Source organism: Rhamphochromis longiceps, linkage group LG19 (genome assembly GCF_057381845.1).
Source record: "Rhamphochromis longiceps isolate RC_006_pf linkage group LG19, R_longiceps_female_GT1.1, whole genome shotgun sequence".
In the NCBI taxonomy this organism is placed as follows: Eukaryota; Metazoa; Chordata; class Actinopteri; order Cichliformes; family Cichlidae; genus Rhamphochromis; species Rhamphochromis longiceps.
In genome coordinates this window covers 3,554,520-3,570,624 of record NC_140575.1, presented here as the reverse complement: position 1 = coordinate 3,570,624, position 16,105 = coordinate 3,554,520, and the positions used below count along the sequence as shown (strand labels likewise).

Below are 16,105 nucleotides of genomic sequence, written 5' to 3'. Positions count from 1 at the left end.
AGGAAAAATATATGTCAATGCTTTTGCATTCTTTCAGAAATGTAGCTGGGTAATTATGTCATTGGCATCGGTGAGCCACTGTCAATATGTGACATATTGAAATCGCGTTTGAATTTGCGCTTGTTTTTTTGCTTTCACTTTGCAATCGTGCGAACTGTGTATAGAGAGCGACAGCACTGATCTGTGAGTGATGATAATTTGTGCACCAATTCCTCTGACATCGTCTTATTAATCGTTAGCTTACTATGCAAACATGACAAGTGAAATCTCCCGCAGCTTAAACATGTGAGAGGTTGATCGCGCAGAGAATCGCTGAGCTTATGTGAGTCCGTGTGTAAAAGCAGCAGTATATATATTTTAGTTCTGCTGAGCCAAATAAGACAGGTCAGGGTGAAGAAGTGACAGCCAAAGAAAAGCTTACCACAAAACGGAAAAGTTATGGCAAATCAGACTATAAGGCAAAAAGAAAGTGCAGCTTCATGGTTTCATGGACAAAAGAATTTCTGTGGCTGCAATATGACGAGCTAAATAACCAGGGCTGCACATAAGTGGTCCGCAGGTGCGCATTCGCTGTCAAAATAAAAAACACGCACAAGGGTTAGGGTTAAATTTAAAAACTGTACTTTTGAATTAAAATATATATTTATAATTTTAATAAATGACAAATTAAAAAGGCATGAACATTTTTTTTGTATCGAAAAAATATCGAACCGTGACACCAAAGTATCGAACCGAACCGAACCGAACCGTGAATTTTGTGTATCGTTGCACCCCTAATAGTAACATATGCTGCCCCGATAGTCTCTGGCTTAAATTTACATTTGAAACGGAATTACATGCACTACATGACTGAAAATATTTATCAAAAAGACTACTAGACATTCTACAAATGTTGTACCCTGACATTTGGATTTCTAAAATTCAGACCACCAAATGATACCTTTTACTTCACTGAAGTGAAACCTTCAATTAAACCAAAATCTTGTTAAATTTACAGCCAAAACAAGGCACAGAATCACTGCATGAAGTTTCTTCATGACTGCACAAAGCGCATGTGGTGAACAGGAGTAAAAAAATATGGCAACATAATTCTATGATATGACGTTTTCCAGTCTTACAGCAGTTTTATATCACTCCTTTATTAAAATTAGGGATTAAATATTCCAAAATGTACAACAAAATTTAATGTTGACTCAAAGGCAAGTGTAGGTGATATTATGATTGCACACACTACATTCCCAAAAAATATCAAAACCCCAAATATTTATCACATATCTTTGCAATTAGTGTTTTTTCCCCTCACAAGACATTTTCTTTTAGAAACCAGACATAAAATAGGTGGGTGTAACTGGATTAAGCATTTTATATTGACCTCTTTAAAATTTGAAGGTGTTTTGTAACAGGGAAAGTGAATATTCTGTGAGAAACAGTGTTGTAAGCTCATCAACAAATATGGATCAGATTAATTAGATCAAGTGTACATCTCCTTTATCCAGGAGGACATTTTGGGCATATGAAAAAAACCAACACACACAAAGGAAAAGAAGTTATAGCACATAATCTTATGGATAAATACAAATAAAAACAATGATAGATGTATGATACTGTGAGATAACCCAACACATTTTCAAAACAAAGTGTTTTTAATTTTCAAAACATCTATTTATTTCAAGTAATTTTTCCATTTCAGCACTTTTATACAAACCATGCATGTTCTGTGATTATTCCACATTTTCATAACAATGTTTCCCAGTTTAATGATGTTTCTTAATTACATAAGTTTTTAATATATTGATTGCTGGCTCTCAATATTTTCAGAGGGGAGGAAATGGAAGGTTCATCAATAATGAAACAAAATGCCTGAAATAAACTTGTGGAAATTCTACTACTAGACCCCGGTGATGACAAAATTTGATTGCCTTGTTTTGTGACACTTACAGTGCAGTTTTTTATAAGAGCAGTGGAATTTCCAGTGAATAAAATATTACTTTGATGGTTAAGCCTATACCCTCTAGCAGCACCAGTTAGAATCCTACTCTTATCACAAAGTCTTGAAACTTTTAACCAATCTAAATAAAACATCATCATTTCTATTAAAATGAACTATCTGTGTTAATTTTATCACTACAGTTAAAAGACCATTTACTACACTACATTGTAACTGACTCACACCTCTTTATGTTAAAATATTACAACTTAAAAGTACAAGTGACTTGCAAATAAAGAACAGTGTGTGTGGCAATAGTGAGTGAGGGACCTGCTCATGTAATTGCCTGTCATTCTCATGTGTTAAAGCGGGCATGTCAAGCTCACATCCTATCCATTAAGAGTACTTTTTGAATTTAAATATCCTATCATCTTTGCCACACTAATAGCTTCACATTTACATAATCACACAGGGAAGTTTTGACTCTTTAGTTCCTGGGTTGATATCTGAGAATAAAGATGAGTGTCATATTAGACTTTCCTGTGCTAAAAGTGGCACAACCCACATTAAAATGCCATGGGCATGCTTCATCATAATGTTCACTGTGTAGCAGCAACAACACAGACACCAGCAGCACTCACCCCTGCCACGTGCCTCACCATTGACATTTCAACAGATGAATCTGGCATCCCTTTAAATCAATATGTGCCAGTGTGCTTGAAACTTTGAACCACCATGCAGTATTACAGATACTGATGCGTATGTAGAAATTCACTATTTGCTTGGAGTTTCAGCACATTGAAATCATTTGTTAATTTGAAACTGAACATGCTGCACTGAATACTTTTCAGCACAGTTGTCTTATGAACAATGCAAGATGAGTGCAATTTAATACATAATTACTACAAACACTAAAATATTACTAATACAATAAATACATGGGTCAAAAGGAAAGAAATAACAGAATATGATTTCCTTACACTTCTCCTTCTGAGCATGGAAAGTTATAAATTCTATTATCCAGTTCCACAAATAGATTCTATGTACTGGTCTTTTAAACTGTCGGTTACAGATCGTACCAGTATAACTGAATTTTAAACCCATTATAATGGTTAATGTATCCCAATGATCCAAGACATTATGACCTCTCTCAGACAAAGCCAATGATTATTCGATTATTTTATAATTTCACATGTCAACAACTGGGATTTACTAAAGTTTAAAATCCAGCAAAAACAGTGACTTCTCATTGTTAGCATGTTGCAATTGAGAGAAATGCCTAGCCTAATTTAAAGCCTAATTTTCTGGGGCTAATCAAACACAGTGGTAATAGTGATAACATGGTCAGCAAACCATTTGGGAGGAGCTTCTTTGGAATCACCAATCTTTCCTGGCCAAATTCCCAAAGAGAAGAATCCAGATAAACAAACAACAAAAACATCTCTGTAGAAATGATCCATATAAGATGATAATTTTTTAACAGTGTCTATGGCAATATTGAAGTGAGGGACTAGTTCAATCAAGCACAGTAATAACATGGTCAGCAAACCATTTGGTAGGAGTTTCCTACCAATCTGGATATAAAAGGAAATTCTGCATAAAGCTTGTCAGCAGATGGAAGCATTAGGTGTCTCCTGGTAGACAGCTACACTCACGTTGGACTTTGGTGTGACTGTGTGAAACAACCATGACCAACACCAGCTGACGGCGTGTTACCTCAAATCATCACAAACTTTCGAAACTTCTCATTGGACACCTTGGATTCTGTTGCTCTCCACTCTTCCTCTGGAACTTGATTTTCAAATGAATTACAAAATTTGCCTTCATCTGAAAATATGACTTTGGACCACTGAGAAACAGACCAGCTCCTTTGCTTTTTACCTTAGCTCTGGTAAGATGCTTCTGACATTGTCTTTAATTAGATGGTGAATTTATAAAAGGAGCAACATCTGTGCATGGTGCTTTTGATGCACCAGTACCAGCCTCAGTACACTCTCTGTGAAGCTCTCCCAAGTTTCCAAGTGGATATATGCTATTTATACTATTTTACTCAAGCTCAACATTATTTTTTATGACTTCTGATTTTCAAATGTTTTGAATGTAATGAATACAGAATATATGGAAGTTGATGTTTTTTATAGGAAAAAACTTTTCGCAATATTCAAATATTCTTATATGCAGTAGTAACTGTTTTGAGTTATATGCTTTAAAATCAAAGGCAGTAATTTCTTTGTAAGCTTTGTTAAAGAAGGGCCAGCAATTAATACTTCATTTTAGTTTTTGTCAGGATCAAGTGAAACAGGTCTCTCTAGAAACCCCAAACCCAGTTTGACCACCAGTTTTGACAAGGATGCGCCAAGCTTACTTTTACAGTTTTTGCATTCTGATTTTTATACTAAACTCATATTAGAAAGACCAAGTGAGAAAACATTTTAAAAATCTTCAGGAGAAATATAAAGTAACCCCTATGGAAACCATCTATTGGAAACCACTTAGTTGGCTTCATACTTAATTTTAGTGCTAAAGTCACAAAGCATGTAACCAATGCCACATCTTCCCCCTCAGATGTACTGGACAGTGCTTTGACTCTGTAATGTATCTCTGCCTCTTTAGTAGAATCATTTAAAAAAAACACAGAAGAAGAAGATTAAAAAAAATACACAAAAAAGTGAAGATCAAGTCTGACATAAGAAACGCTAAATGCGTATGACAGCTCATTTATTTGTTTTTCTCCCAATGTGAAATTTTATAAATACAGAACTTTGGTAACATTTTACTTTAAAGTCCTGCATCACTTAACAGTTACTGCATCAATTTATAGAGTCAAGCCTAAACTGTTTTATATAATCAGATTCACTTCAATAGTTTAAGAGATACGTATGTTTTTCTTTTTCAGGCCAATTAGCCAATTGTTGATTACAACATTTAGATGGAATATTTGTATCATTAATTTCATTATCTGTCTAAGGTGCCATGGTCTGCAAGAGAGTGTGGATACCCATGCAAAAATATCCAGGAAAGTCAGCATGGCCTAGCTGAGCTCTCACTAAAATTAAAAACATTCAGACTTGTCCAATTATAGCTCCATTGTTTAACCCAAACACCAAAAAGATCTCTAAAAATGGCTTTAGTGGTTTTAGTGTGGATTTATGTCATCTTGGTCATGCCCCAGCCATAAGTAAAGGTGGGATTCCTTAAAATATAGATATTAGAATATTTTTTTAACAAATTCCAATTCATGGTAAAATAACTGGAGGAGCATCAACACACTGAAGTAAAATGGGTGCATATTCAAAACAGCTTAAAGCTACTTTATATAAATAACATTAATAGAAATAATAATACTAAACTAAACTTTTCCACATTTTAGTGGTTCAAACTGAAAACTGACTTACAATATATCCAAACATTTACCACAAATCATTTTGCACATAAGTAACTGTCAAGATTAGACAGGACTGCAAAGTAAAGTTCAGGTTTATGTTAACAAGCATATTACTGTACATTCTGTAGAATTCCTGAGTTTAGCCTCCCATGATGCATGAGAGAAGAAGAGAATCCAATGGAACACAGAAAGAGAGAAAGCTGCCAGTGCTTTTATTTTATACCAGTCCAAAAAATACCTGCTGAACAATATTGAAAGACAATACTGGTATCATTCATTTAAAAAAACAGAAAAGAAACAAATGCTTTAAATATCAAAGTATGCACCGATCGTGTCATTTAGCCCCAAACTCTAAGCACAGTCTTGTCTGTTGTGTTCTTCTGTTGTGCATTTCACAGTCATCTCCTGACAGAAATCCACTGTTACAGTGGGGCTACATACTTCGTCAGTAGATTCAAGCACTAGTGAAAGCTCAGGATCCTCCTGCCTTAAAGGCAACATCTCCTCTGCGGGCTGCCTATCCTCTAACCCCTCCTGATTGGCATTCAAATTAGATGTACAAGCAACCTCACTTTGTTGGGTCACAGGTGACGTGGGTTGGACAGACCCGTCCTCAGTTGAAGGTGATGAGGGGTTGGATGTGAGATCAATGCTGGCAAAGTCGGGTGATGGCTGGCTGCCCTGCACCTCCCTGCACACTTGCTGGGAGAGGAAAGAGAGGTTCTGCAACAGCTCGGACATACAAACCTTCAGCCTGTTTCGCTCGCTAAGCAGCTTCTCCTTCTCACGTACCTGGGTTCATAAGACAAAGCATCATCAGGTTATCATGACATTGCTGTTCCCTCATTGCTGATCACTTCATCAGGTTAACTGCAGCCCACTTCCTATCTGGCCTCACACCGATCATTACAGTTATAAGCCTGTGAAGAATCTTTTAACTCAATCTCATGTCTACACGAGCAGCCTCTTTGCTTTTCAATAAAAGTTGCAACGTCAAGTTTAGACCTAGTAAAATTTATATATCATATATTGTTACATTACAGACAAGTGCTTACAAGATTGATATTAGTGAGTTTCTTAATAGGCGTAATAGCACTGGAGCTGGGAATCAATGTAACAACTGTCAATATATTCCAACAGATATTTACGTACAGCAGGAAAAACCCCTGCAAAAGTGGACTGACAATGATCCACTATTGCTTAACATGAGAAAAATCAAGGAGGGTTTCCCTTCTGGCAGTCTTTAGTAGTGACGCCATTTAATTTTCTTTTTTTTTTCAAATTAAGATTCCACTAAGGTGGAAGCCTTCCACCCCTTGGCTTTGCATTAAAATTCTGAGAGGAATTGGTGACAAAGGGGAGCCCTGGAAAAGTCCAACTTCCATTGCAAACAAGTCTGCCTACTTGCCAGCAAAGCAGGAAGTCACTGCAGGTGTATGGTGTGTAACAGCAAGCTGGATATCGCATACTCCCACAGAGTTCCACAGAATTCCCACAGAATCCACAAACCAAAGGTGGACTTGTTGGGCAAACTCGCATGCACCCTGAAACAAGAGCTAGTTCAAAGTTCCATGACCAGGGTCAACACCACATAGTGTAGTGAGATATTAATAATGATGATAATCTCCTTTTCAGTATTTTGGAGTAGACTTTTCCAGTGAAGCTGAGTAGCATGATCACCCCATAAGTGGAGCACACCCTCCATGAATCGCTAGTCCACACAGGAAAGTACAAATGGAGAGGGTGAGTGGAGGCACTCACACAGATTCTGTCACTACAGCATCTGTGTTAGGTCTGTTATCCCAAAAAGCCAAATATAATAAATGTGAGGTTAGTACCAGCATTTGTGGATTTAAATTATAGTTCAAGCTTATGGATCACTAAGGGTTTACAAAATGCATGTAAAAAGAAAAATACATTGCACCGGAATTCCTAAAACAAAAAGAAAAGAGGCAAAAAAATATAAAAAATACAAAAATAAATAATTTATTACTCTATATAACATACTCCGATGGACCTCAAGAGCAACTTAGTTAGTATCTTGCCCATATTTGGCATGCAGACTGGAGCAGCCAGGGATTGAACAACCAACCTTTCAATTAGTAGATGACCTGTGGTACCTCCTGAGCTACACCCACACCCATATTGTTTTCTTTCACCATATTTACAAATTCCCTGTAAAAAGTTCATACTTTTAATTGCTTTTAAATCTGTGAATGGCTTAGATACATTGTTAACACGCTCACTGGACAGACCTGTAGAGCATTAGCTTTTCAATGTGGATACTGGAGAACATGTTATATTAAAATATGGCTTAAGAAGTGTCACATTTCCATTTTATACCCACAAACCTGTGTGTATGTGTATTAGTTGACCATACCAGTTTGTGAATCTCGCTCTCCAGGTTCTGGATGCAGTCTAGCTTCCTCTTGCGACAGCGCTGGGCAGCAATGCGATTTTTGCTGCGCCTGCGGATGTCATGGATGAATTCCAACTGTTCTGAGTTCAGTTTATGCATCTTGATGAGAATCTGGAAGTCATTGCGTGGCAAGTTGGTGATCTGGTCCACAGGAAAAGGCAGCTTCACCTACAAAAACCAGGTCTTTATTGCAGTCTATTTAATTTTAAACCAAATGAATCAGGACTGTTGCCATGGAAATTAAGAAAACTATATTTTATGCTTAAGATATTTTCTATTTACATTTACAAATATAGTTTATATAAAATGCTGTTTGGAAGTCTGCGAACCCTCAAATGTTTCCTTTTTTATTTTTATTTTGCATAAATATGACCTAAAACATTAGATTTTAACCTGTCCTAAAATTAGATGAAGTGAACTCAATCAAAAAAAAAAAAAATCATACATACATATCTGCAATTTTTCTATATCTACGACTTCAGTGGGATCACACACTCTGATCTTTTCTCTGCTTTTTGCAGATGATCTGGTTTTGTTGGTGTCACCAAGTGACAACCACGAGCCTGCACTGTTGAGAAGATGTAACTGAGATGAGAAATGGCATTTCTAACTCTGGAGTCATGGCTCTCACCCGAGTGGCTGTCCCAAGTGGAGATGTTCAGCTGTCTCAGGGTCTTGGTCATAAATCATTATATTAAGTGGTGCCCCCAGTAAAGTACTTAACTATAAATTTGAATATTTTTACACTGTGAATATAAGACTTCAACATAGAAAGACTTATTATAGACATAACTGTTATTAGTATGTGTTCAGAAATGGAAGAAGTATCAATTGCTGCAGTTGCATGTTGTCAGATGGAGTGCACTGTGATATAAAATCCACTAGATGTCAGTATTAGTATTGCTGTTTGTGCACCAGCTCAGGCACAAAGAACAGAGACTATCGGCTTACCTTTCTATGCAACTCTGCCTTATCAAAACGGTTATAGTTCTGTGTATTCTTCTTCTTTCCATGGAAACACACTGACATTTTTTTTTATCTATTGACTGAATAAATAAAAGACTCATAAACAAATTTCAATGCATCTGATTTAAAATACTAAGGCATTGACAGCATGTGTATGTTGACCACTTCTTTTTTCTCTTAGCTTTACATTGCATCAGAACAGTCCACTACAACAGCACAAACTGTTCTCTTCAAACAAGCAATGCTCAGCACAACAATGCCAACATTCAAGTATGGTATCATTTATTGCGCTGACAATGGGAAGAGGCACTTATTTGCTCACAACCTGTCACAAAAATATACCATTTGCACCCATTTCTTTTGTTGAACTTAGGAAAAATATGAAAGATATCCCATTTTGACAGCTATAAAATTTAATTTTTGATCCAACAAGGTGATTCGAGCTATTATATTTTATATCGGCATGGGGTGCTATGTTTAACCTGGACAAACTGGACACAGTTTGAACTGAGGAGAAAAGAAGAAGTGACAGGCTCAAAAACGGCAAATGAATACTATCTGAAAGTCACTTTCTTTGAAAAAGACCTAACACAGGACGTCAGAGATGCATGTGGCCCTTCAGCTGATTCACAAACTGTTCGTAAATGGTCTCAGTGGAAGGGTGGCTGGAGAGAAGCCATTCCTCAGTAAAGGCTATAGGGAGCAACGACCTAGGTATGCCACACTATACAAGAACTGGACTGAACATCAGTGCCGATGGGTCTTATACAGTGGTCAGGTTTTGATCCACACGGCAATATCATCTGGAAAGAGTCTGTTTAGCAAAAGCTTCATTTGTCAGTATGAAACCATCCCAAACACACTAACAATGTAGTAAAAGCACAACTGGCTAGAAAAACACACAGTCGGGCCATCAGTCACGGACTGGCCTCCAACATTTGCTCAGTACTGTATATATTCATAACCTGCATAACTGGAGCTTGGGTCAGCAGATGGGAGATGTGGGCAGCACATCCATGGACATCCTGCCTGCACTCTCTTCTTTGCCTTTTTGTGCAGTTTGGTATTTAAATTCATCAAACTTCACTATCTCTACTTCTGCTCTTGACATCGTCAGTTTTACACCTGCCTCCCTCTCAACATGTATTCTGTCTCGCTTCTACTGACTTTCATTCCTCTTCTTTTCTGCTGCAAACCAAATATATACAGTTCTGCTTTTATGCAGTTCTCATGCCAGAAAGACAGTTCCCAGACGACCTCAATGCCAACACACTGACATTTTAGCCAATGGAGTATAATAAAGAGCCATACTAACCTCAGGTCCAGAGATTCGAGAGGTGCCACTTTCACTGTCTCCCTCTGAGAAAGAGCCTGATTCATCACTGGAGTTCCCACCACTAGCACTGAATGTCTTTTCAGATTTAATCTTTGTGTAGTCTTGAGTGAGGACTACTTCATTGTGGGGATTCCTGTGCTCCACCATCCCAGCCAGGCAGTGAGGAAGTCCAGAAATTGAGCCTGACTGTGACGATGAGGAAAAGTCAAACTGGGACAAAGTAGAAGATGAGCTACCAATGGTTGCATCCTCTGGGTAAGAGTATGAGGCACGGGGGCTGGAAATCTGGTTGCATGATGTAGAAGTAGTAGGAGAGTCCACTGATGTTTTCGTTGAAACGGGGCAGCTGGTAATAAGGAATGACTGACTAGAGGGAAGGGATTCCTCCTGCATCAAGGTTGAGATGGCCTCATCAACATATGTATGGGACAGCATATGTTGCTTGATAGGCACAGAAGAGAAAATGACACTGCGTCTGTCCAGCTTCCCTTCATGCTTAGACACCGAATTTTCAAGGTTTCTACTTATACCAGTAAGTGCTGCTGGTATCACATTGGCAATGCCAGTGTTGAGGTCAACTTCATCCAGAGATTCCCTCTTGGTTTGTGGTCTCTGTATGACCAGTTCTTTGTAATGGTTGAGAGACAGTTGGTTGCTTAGTAGCTGCTGAATGGTGGTGCTTGGCATGCTGCTGAGACCACCTCTCTGGAGGTATGAATGCAAACAGGAAGAGTATGATACTTGGCTGGAAGATTGCACATCTTCTACTGGAACCTCTTCTACCTCTAACTCCATCTCCAATACCTCCTCAGTACACAAGTCTGAGTTGCTGTCATTCCTTTCATCTCCTTCTTCCTCAAATAAACAGGGTTCTTCTTTGATCCTGGAGGGAGTAAGACGTGTTTGCGGAACAGCGCTACTGTCGGTGAAGTGTGAGCTCAGAGGGCTAATTGAGGTATGGTTAACCAAAATGATGTCATTACTAATATGATGGTTCTCTACATTGTGCTTGTTGTCACAAACTGCATCCTGATATTTCTTATATTTTGGACACTGCGGCAGGTCAGCAAGAACATGACTGTCCTGCTGCCTTATTTCTGCAGAATCATAACAGGATATTTCCTCAGAAAAGATTGGATTCTCTGTTGTGATATGATCATCGTATTCCACCGTGCCATTATGGTTAGGTTGGCTGTCATTCTTAAGCTGGGCTTGAAGGAACCGGAAGCAAGAGTCCTCCAAATTATGGATACCTAGGACGTCCGCGCACACAATTACTTCATGGATGTTTTCCTGACTTAAAACCAGCTTGGCGGTGTAGGCAAACTGAAGCAGTGGAGCGAAACCTTTGGCTGTCACCTGTGGAACAGAATTGAGGAGTCAAATTAAAGAATGAAAAACATCTACAGTGGGGCAAAAAAGTATTTAGTCAGCCACCGATTGTGCAAGTTCCCCCACCTAAAATGATGACAGAGGTCAGTAATTTGCACCAGAGGTACACTTCAACTGTGAGAGACAGAATGTGAAAAAAAAAATCCATGAATCCACATGGTAGGATTTGTAAAGAATTTATTCGTAAATCAGGGTGGAAAATAAGTATTTGGTCAATAACAAAAATACAACTCAATACTTTGTAACATAACCTTTGTTGGCAATAACAGAGGTCAAACGTTTACTATAGGTCTTTACCAGGTTTGCACACTCAGTAGCTGGTATTTTGGCCCATTCCTCCATGCAGATCTTCTCGAGAGCAGTGATGTTTTGGGGCTGTCGCCGAGCAACACGGACTTTCAACTCCCGCCACAGATTTTCTATGGGGTTGAGGTCTGGAGACTGGCTAGGCCACTCCAGGACTTTCAAATGCTTCTTACGGAGCCACTCCTTTGTTGCCCGGGCGGTGTGTTTTGGATCATTGTCATGTTGGAAGACCCAGCCTTGTTTCATCTTCAAAGTTCTCACTGATGGAAGGAGGTTTTGGCTCAAAATCTCACGATACATGGCCCCATTCATTCTGTCCTTAACACGGATCAGTCGTCCTGTCCCCTTGGCAGAAAAACAGCCCCATAGCATGATGTTTCCACCCCCATGCTTCACAGTAGGTATGGTGTTCTTGGGATGCAACTCAGTATTCTTCGTCCTCCAAACACGACGAGTTGAGTTTATACCAAAAAGTTCTACTTTGGTTTCATCTGACCACATGACATTCTCCCAATCCTCTGCTGTATCATCCATGTGCTCTCTGGCAAACTTCAGACGGGCCTGGACATGCACTGGCTTCAGCAGCGGAACACGTCTGGCACTGCGGGATTTGATTCCCTGCCGTTGTAGTGTGTTACTGATGGTGACCTTTGTTACTTTGGTCCCAGCTCTCTGCAGGTCATTCACCAGGTCCCCCCGTGTGGTTCTGGGATCTTTGCTCACCGTTCTCATGATCATTTTGACCCCACGGGATGAGATCTTGCGTGGAGCCCCAGATCGTGGGAGATTATCAGTGGTCTTGTATGTCTTCCATTTTCTGATGATTGCTCCTACAGTTGATTTTTTCACACCAAGCTGCTTGCCTATTGTAGATTCACTCTTCCCAGTCTGGTGCAGGTCTACAATACTTTTCCTGGTGTCCTTCGAAAGCTCTTTGGTCTTGGCCATGGCGGAGTTTGGAGTCTGACTGTTTGAGGCTGTGGACAGGTGTCTTTCATACAGATGATGAGTTCAAACAGGTGCCATTCATACAGGTAACGAGTGGGGGACAGAAAAGCTTCTTACAGAAGACGTTACAGGTCTGTAAGAGCCAGAGATTTTCCTTGTTTGAGGTGACCAAATACTTATTTTCCACCCTGATTTACGAATAAATTCTTTACAAATCCTACCGTGTGAATTCATGGATTTTTTTTTCACATTCTGTCTCTCACAGTTGAAGTGTACCTCTGGTGCAAATTACTGACCTCTGTCATCATTTTAGGCGGGGGAACTTGCACAATCGGTGGCTGACTAAATACTTTTTTGCCCCACTGTATTTAAAAATTAGATCATATTATATCGATGCAAATTTCTTTTGGAAGACCAGATCACAGCTAACAGCAAAAGCTGAGCTAGCAAACCTCAACACCTCCCCTAAATATGGACTGAAGTCAAATCTTCAGTATCACTACACTAATCACTGTCACTCCCTCCCTCAGTTACTTGCCATATACAAGCAGTGACCTTACATCAGGACAAGCAAGCCAAACACTGCTCGTCAAGTGAAATCCTAAAATTTAACATCAATTATAACCAAATCAGAAGTGAAGCACCATTTTTTTTCATTTACTGTGGCCACAGTTAGCTTTTGTCTTTGGAAGCACATTTAAGTGTGTTTGACTTGAATCTACTGGAAACTCTTGCATTTATTGTTTTTATAGGTGTGTCCATGCCCCGTTTACCATCTTAATATTTTTTGATTTTCCTATAGATATAGACAGTTAACACACAATGCTCAACTCTTTTAAGTCAGCTCTGTTATCTTCTGCTTCTAAATTCAGGTAAAATAGAGGTTATTGTACTTGGCCCTAAAAAATATGTTTATACACCACTTTGCATTTAATCGTTACTTATTATTAATATCTGTCTCTCTTCCACAGCATGCTTGTTCTGTCTTCCTCACTTCACCCCAAATCGGTCATGGCAGATGGCCGCCACTCTCTGAGCCTTGTTCTGCCAAAGTTTTCTTCCTGTTAAAAGGGAGTTTTTTTCTTCCCACTGTCCCCAAGCACTTGCTCACAGGGAGTTATCTGATTGTTGGGGTTTTTCTGTCTTCTCTGTATCATCGCAGCGCCTTGAAGCAACTGTGATTTGGTTCTATATAAATAAAACTGAATTACATTTTTGTTATCAATATTTTAATATACAGTGAAAAAATTCCCAGCACTTCACTTGTACCACGTTTTGTCATATTACAGCCTTATTCCAAAGTACACCACATTGCCAAAGGTATTCATGTTTGCAGACAAGCTAGTTCCTGGTGACCATACAGGAGCAGTAATGATAGCCAGAGGCCTCAGGAAAGCACTTGCATGACTGTGTGGGGTCATCTAATGTGTGTCACTACGGTATAACGTCAGGTAAGGCCTATAAAACAACTGGAGCACTGTTATTACTTTCCGGATGCACTGCATAGTACTTATTTCAGTTGAAATGTGGCCTGTTTTTTGAGTAAATCTGTGTTTTTAGAGATATGTAGAAAAGTAATCACACACCACAGTACACAAGTGTACTATATTACACATCTCCAACTACTGCATAAGCTTTGCTGAAAATACCAAGTGCTATAATTTAAGGGCACTTACAAACTCTTTGCTATAGGACAAACACTGGCATAAGAATCACAGAGTACAGGGGGACACTAACAGCACTATGTAAATAAAACATTTTTCCAAAGAAAAAATAAATTTTCCAAAATGATGTAACAACTGTAACGACGGAGTGCAGATCATCATCCTATTATATCCACTAATTTCAGACAACTTTTAACATCACATTTGACTAGAATACTATAGGAGTTCATGGTCAGCTCAGTTACTTCAACGTGTCCAAGTCGTGTGGCTGAAAAACAATGAGGTATAATGCTTGTAGCTGTGAGAGACCAAGAACAGTGTATTATGTGTACACACGGGCTGATATAATATTTAGTAGCTTTAAACTTATAATACATAATAAATCTATTAATTTAGTCACAGAGTGCTTATGAAACTGGAAGAGATCAATTACAACACTCTTCCTCATAGTAAAAGAAGAAAAAGGAGATGGCACATAACAGTTGGGGGTTAGATATTGTGAGCTGATAATTGTGCCCCATAAGTGACCAATCAACCACTGTCATGGTTATTTTTTCACATTTCTGATTTACTCATTCTTGTCTGGATCCCAGGCAGCACGGTGGCACGGTGGTCAGCACTGTTGCCGCACAGCAAGAAGGTCCTGAGTTCAATTCCACCATCAGGCTGGGGTCTTTCTGTGTGGAGTTTGCATGTTCTCCCCGTGTTTGCGTGGGTTCCCTCCGGGTACTCCGGCTTCTTCCCAAAGACATGCACTTTGTGGGGATAGGTTAATTGGATAATCCAAATTGTCACTAGGTGTGAATGAATGTGAGTGTGAATGGTTGTCTGTCCCTGTGTGTTGGCCCTGTGACAGACTGGCGACCTGTCCAGGGTGTACCCCGCCTCTCGCCCTACAGACAGCTGGGATAGGCTCCAGCGCCCCCCGCGACCCTGAAAAGGATAAGCGGTAGCGAATGGATGGATTGTCTGGATCCCTTCACTTCTTACCGTTATTCATCCTTCAACTCTTTTGCATTAGGTTTACTTTAGAGTGGAGTTGTTAAGTGTGAATGTGATGGACAGGGTTTTTGACACAGTTACAAAATGTATACGTTTACTCTATGTGGGTGTGTGTATGTGCTTGTTCAGTAACATGTATGTATAATGGTATGCATATAACATAAGTCTATTGTGAGCTAGCATCGTCTACAGCTCTCTATTGTTGAGATAGGTGGGAAAGTGTATTACCTGTCATCACATCTTCAGAGAAGGTAAAAGGTCTTAACATCCAGCCTTTTAGGTTAAAATACAGAGTGCTAAAACAGAGTTTATCTATACATGCTCTTGCTAATAATAAATCATCTTTATTCTTAGTTAACAATATAATGAAAGTAGAAGTCTGATTAATATTTTGAACGAGAAATGCATTTTAAATAATGACAGCGTCTGTTTTAATGCTTTAAGGGATTTTGTGTGCACCGACATGACCTTGGCAGATTAGTATCGTGATCAATATACTCAATACTTGTACATGAATAGTAAAAAGAAGAATTATTCTTATGGACAATGTCAGTACTGCAGACATCCACGGCACTCTACACTGTCACACTGTTGTGTCTTGTGTAAATGTTTTCAGGTTCTCAGAACATCGCACTTCTCTTTTTCTCATGCCCATTTATACCAGTTGTTGTCACTCTTACAAATAGAAGTTGTCATGAAATTCTCTGTTAATAAAGTCTGCAATGCGATCAGCTGTGGCCAAGGCATAGTGACAAATGAA

The 16,105-nt window shown here is 39.0% G+C and overlaps 1 protein-coding gene across 2 annotated transcripts in view; it reads right to left on the bottom strand.

The window, feature by feature from the left end:
- Positions 1–402: 402 nt before the first annotated feature.
- Positions 403–16,105, bottom strand: part of LOC146646035 (transcription regulator protein BACH2-like) — a 67,740-nt gene continuing 52,037 nt past the window's right edge. Inside the window, exons 3-5 of one of the 2 annotated variants that reach the window (XM_085390748.1) lie at positions 10,013–11,392; positions 7,693–7,899; positions 403–6,104 (exon numbers count right to left, since the gene is read on the bottom strand). In XM_085390748.1, the coding sequence (XP_085246874.1) occupies positions 5,664–6,104; positions 7,693–7,899; positions 10,013–11,392 (2,028 nt within the window). In that variant the 3' untranslated portion in view covers positions 403–5,663. Of the gene's footprint in view, positions 6,105–7,663; positions 7,900–10,012; positions 11,393–16,105 lie in introns of both variants that reach the window. The other variant, XM_085390750.1, reaches the window with a different exon arrangement.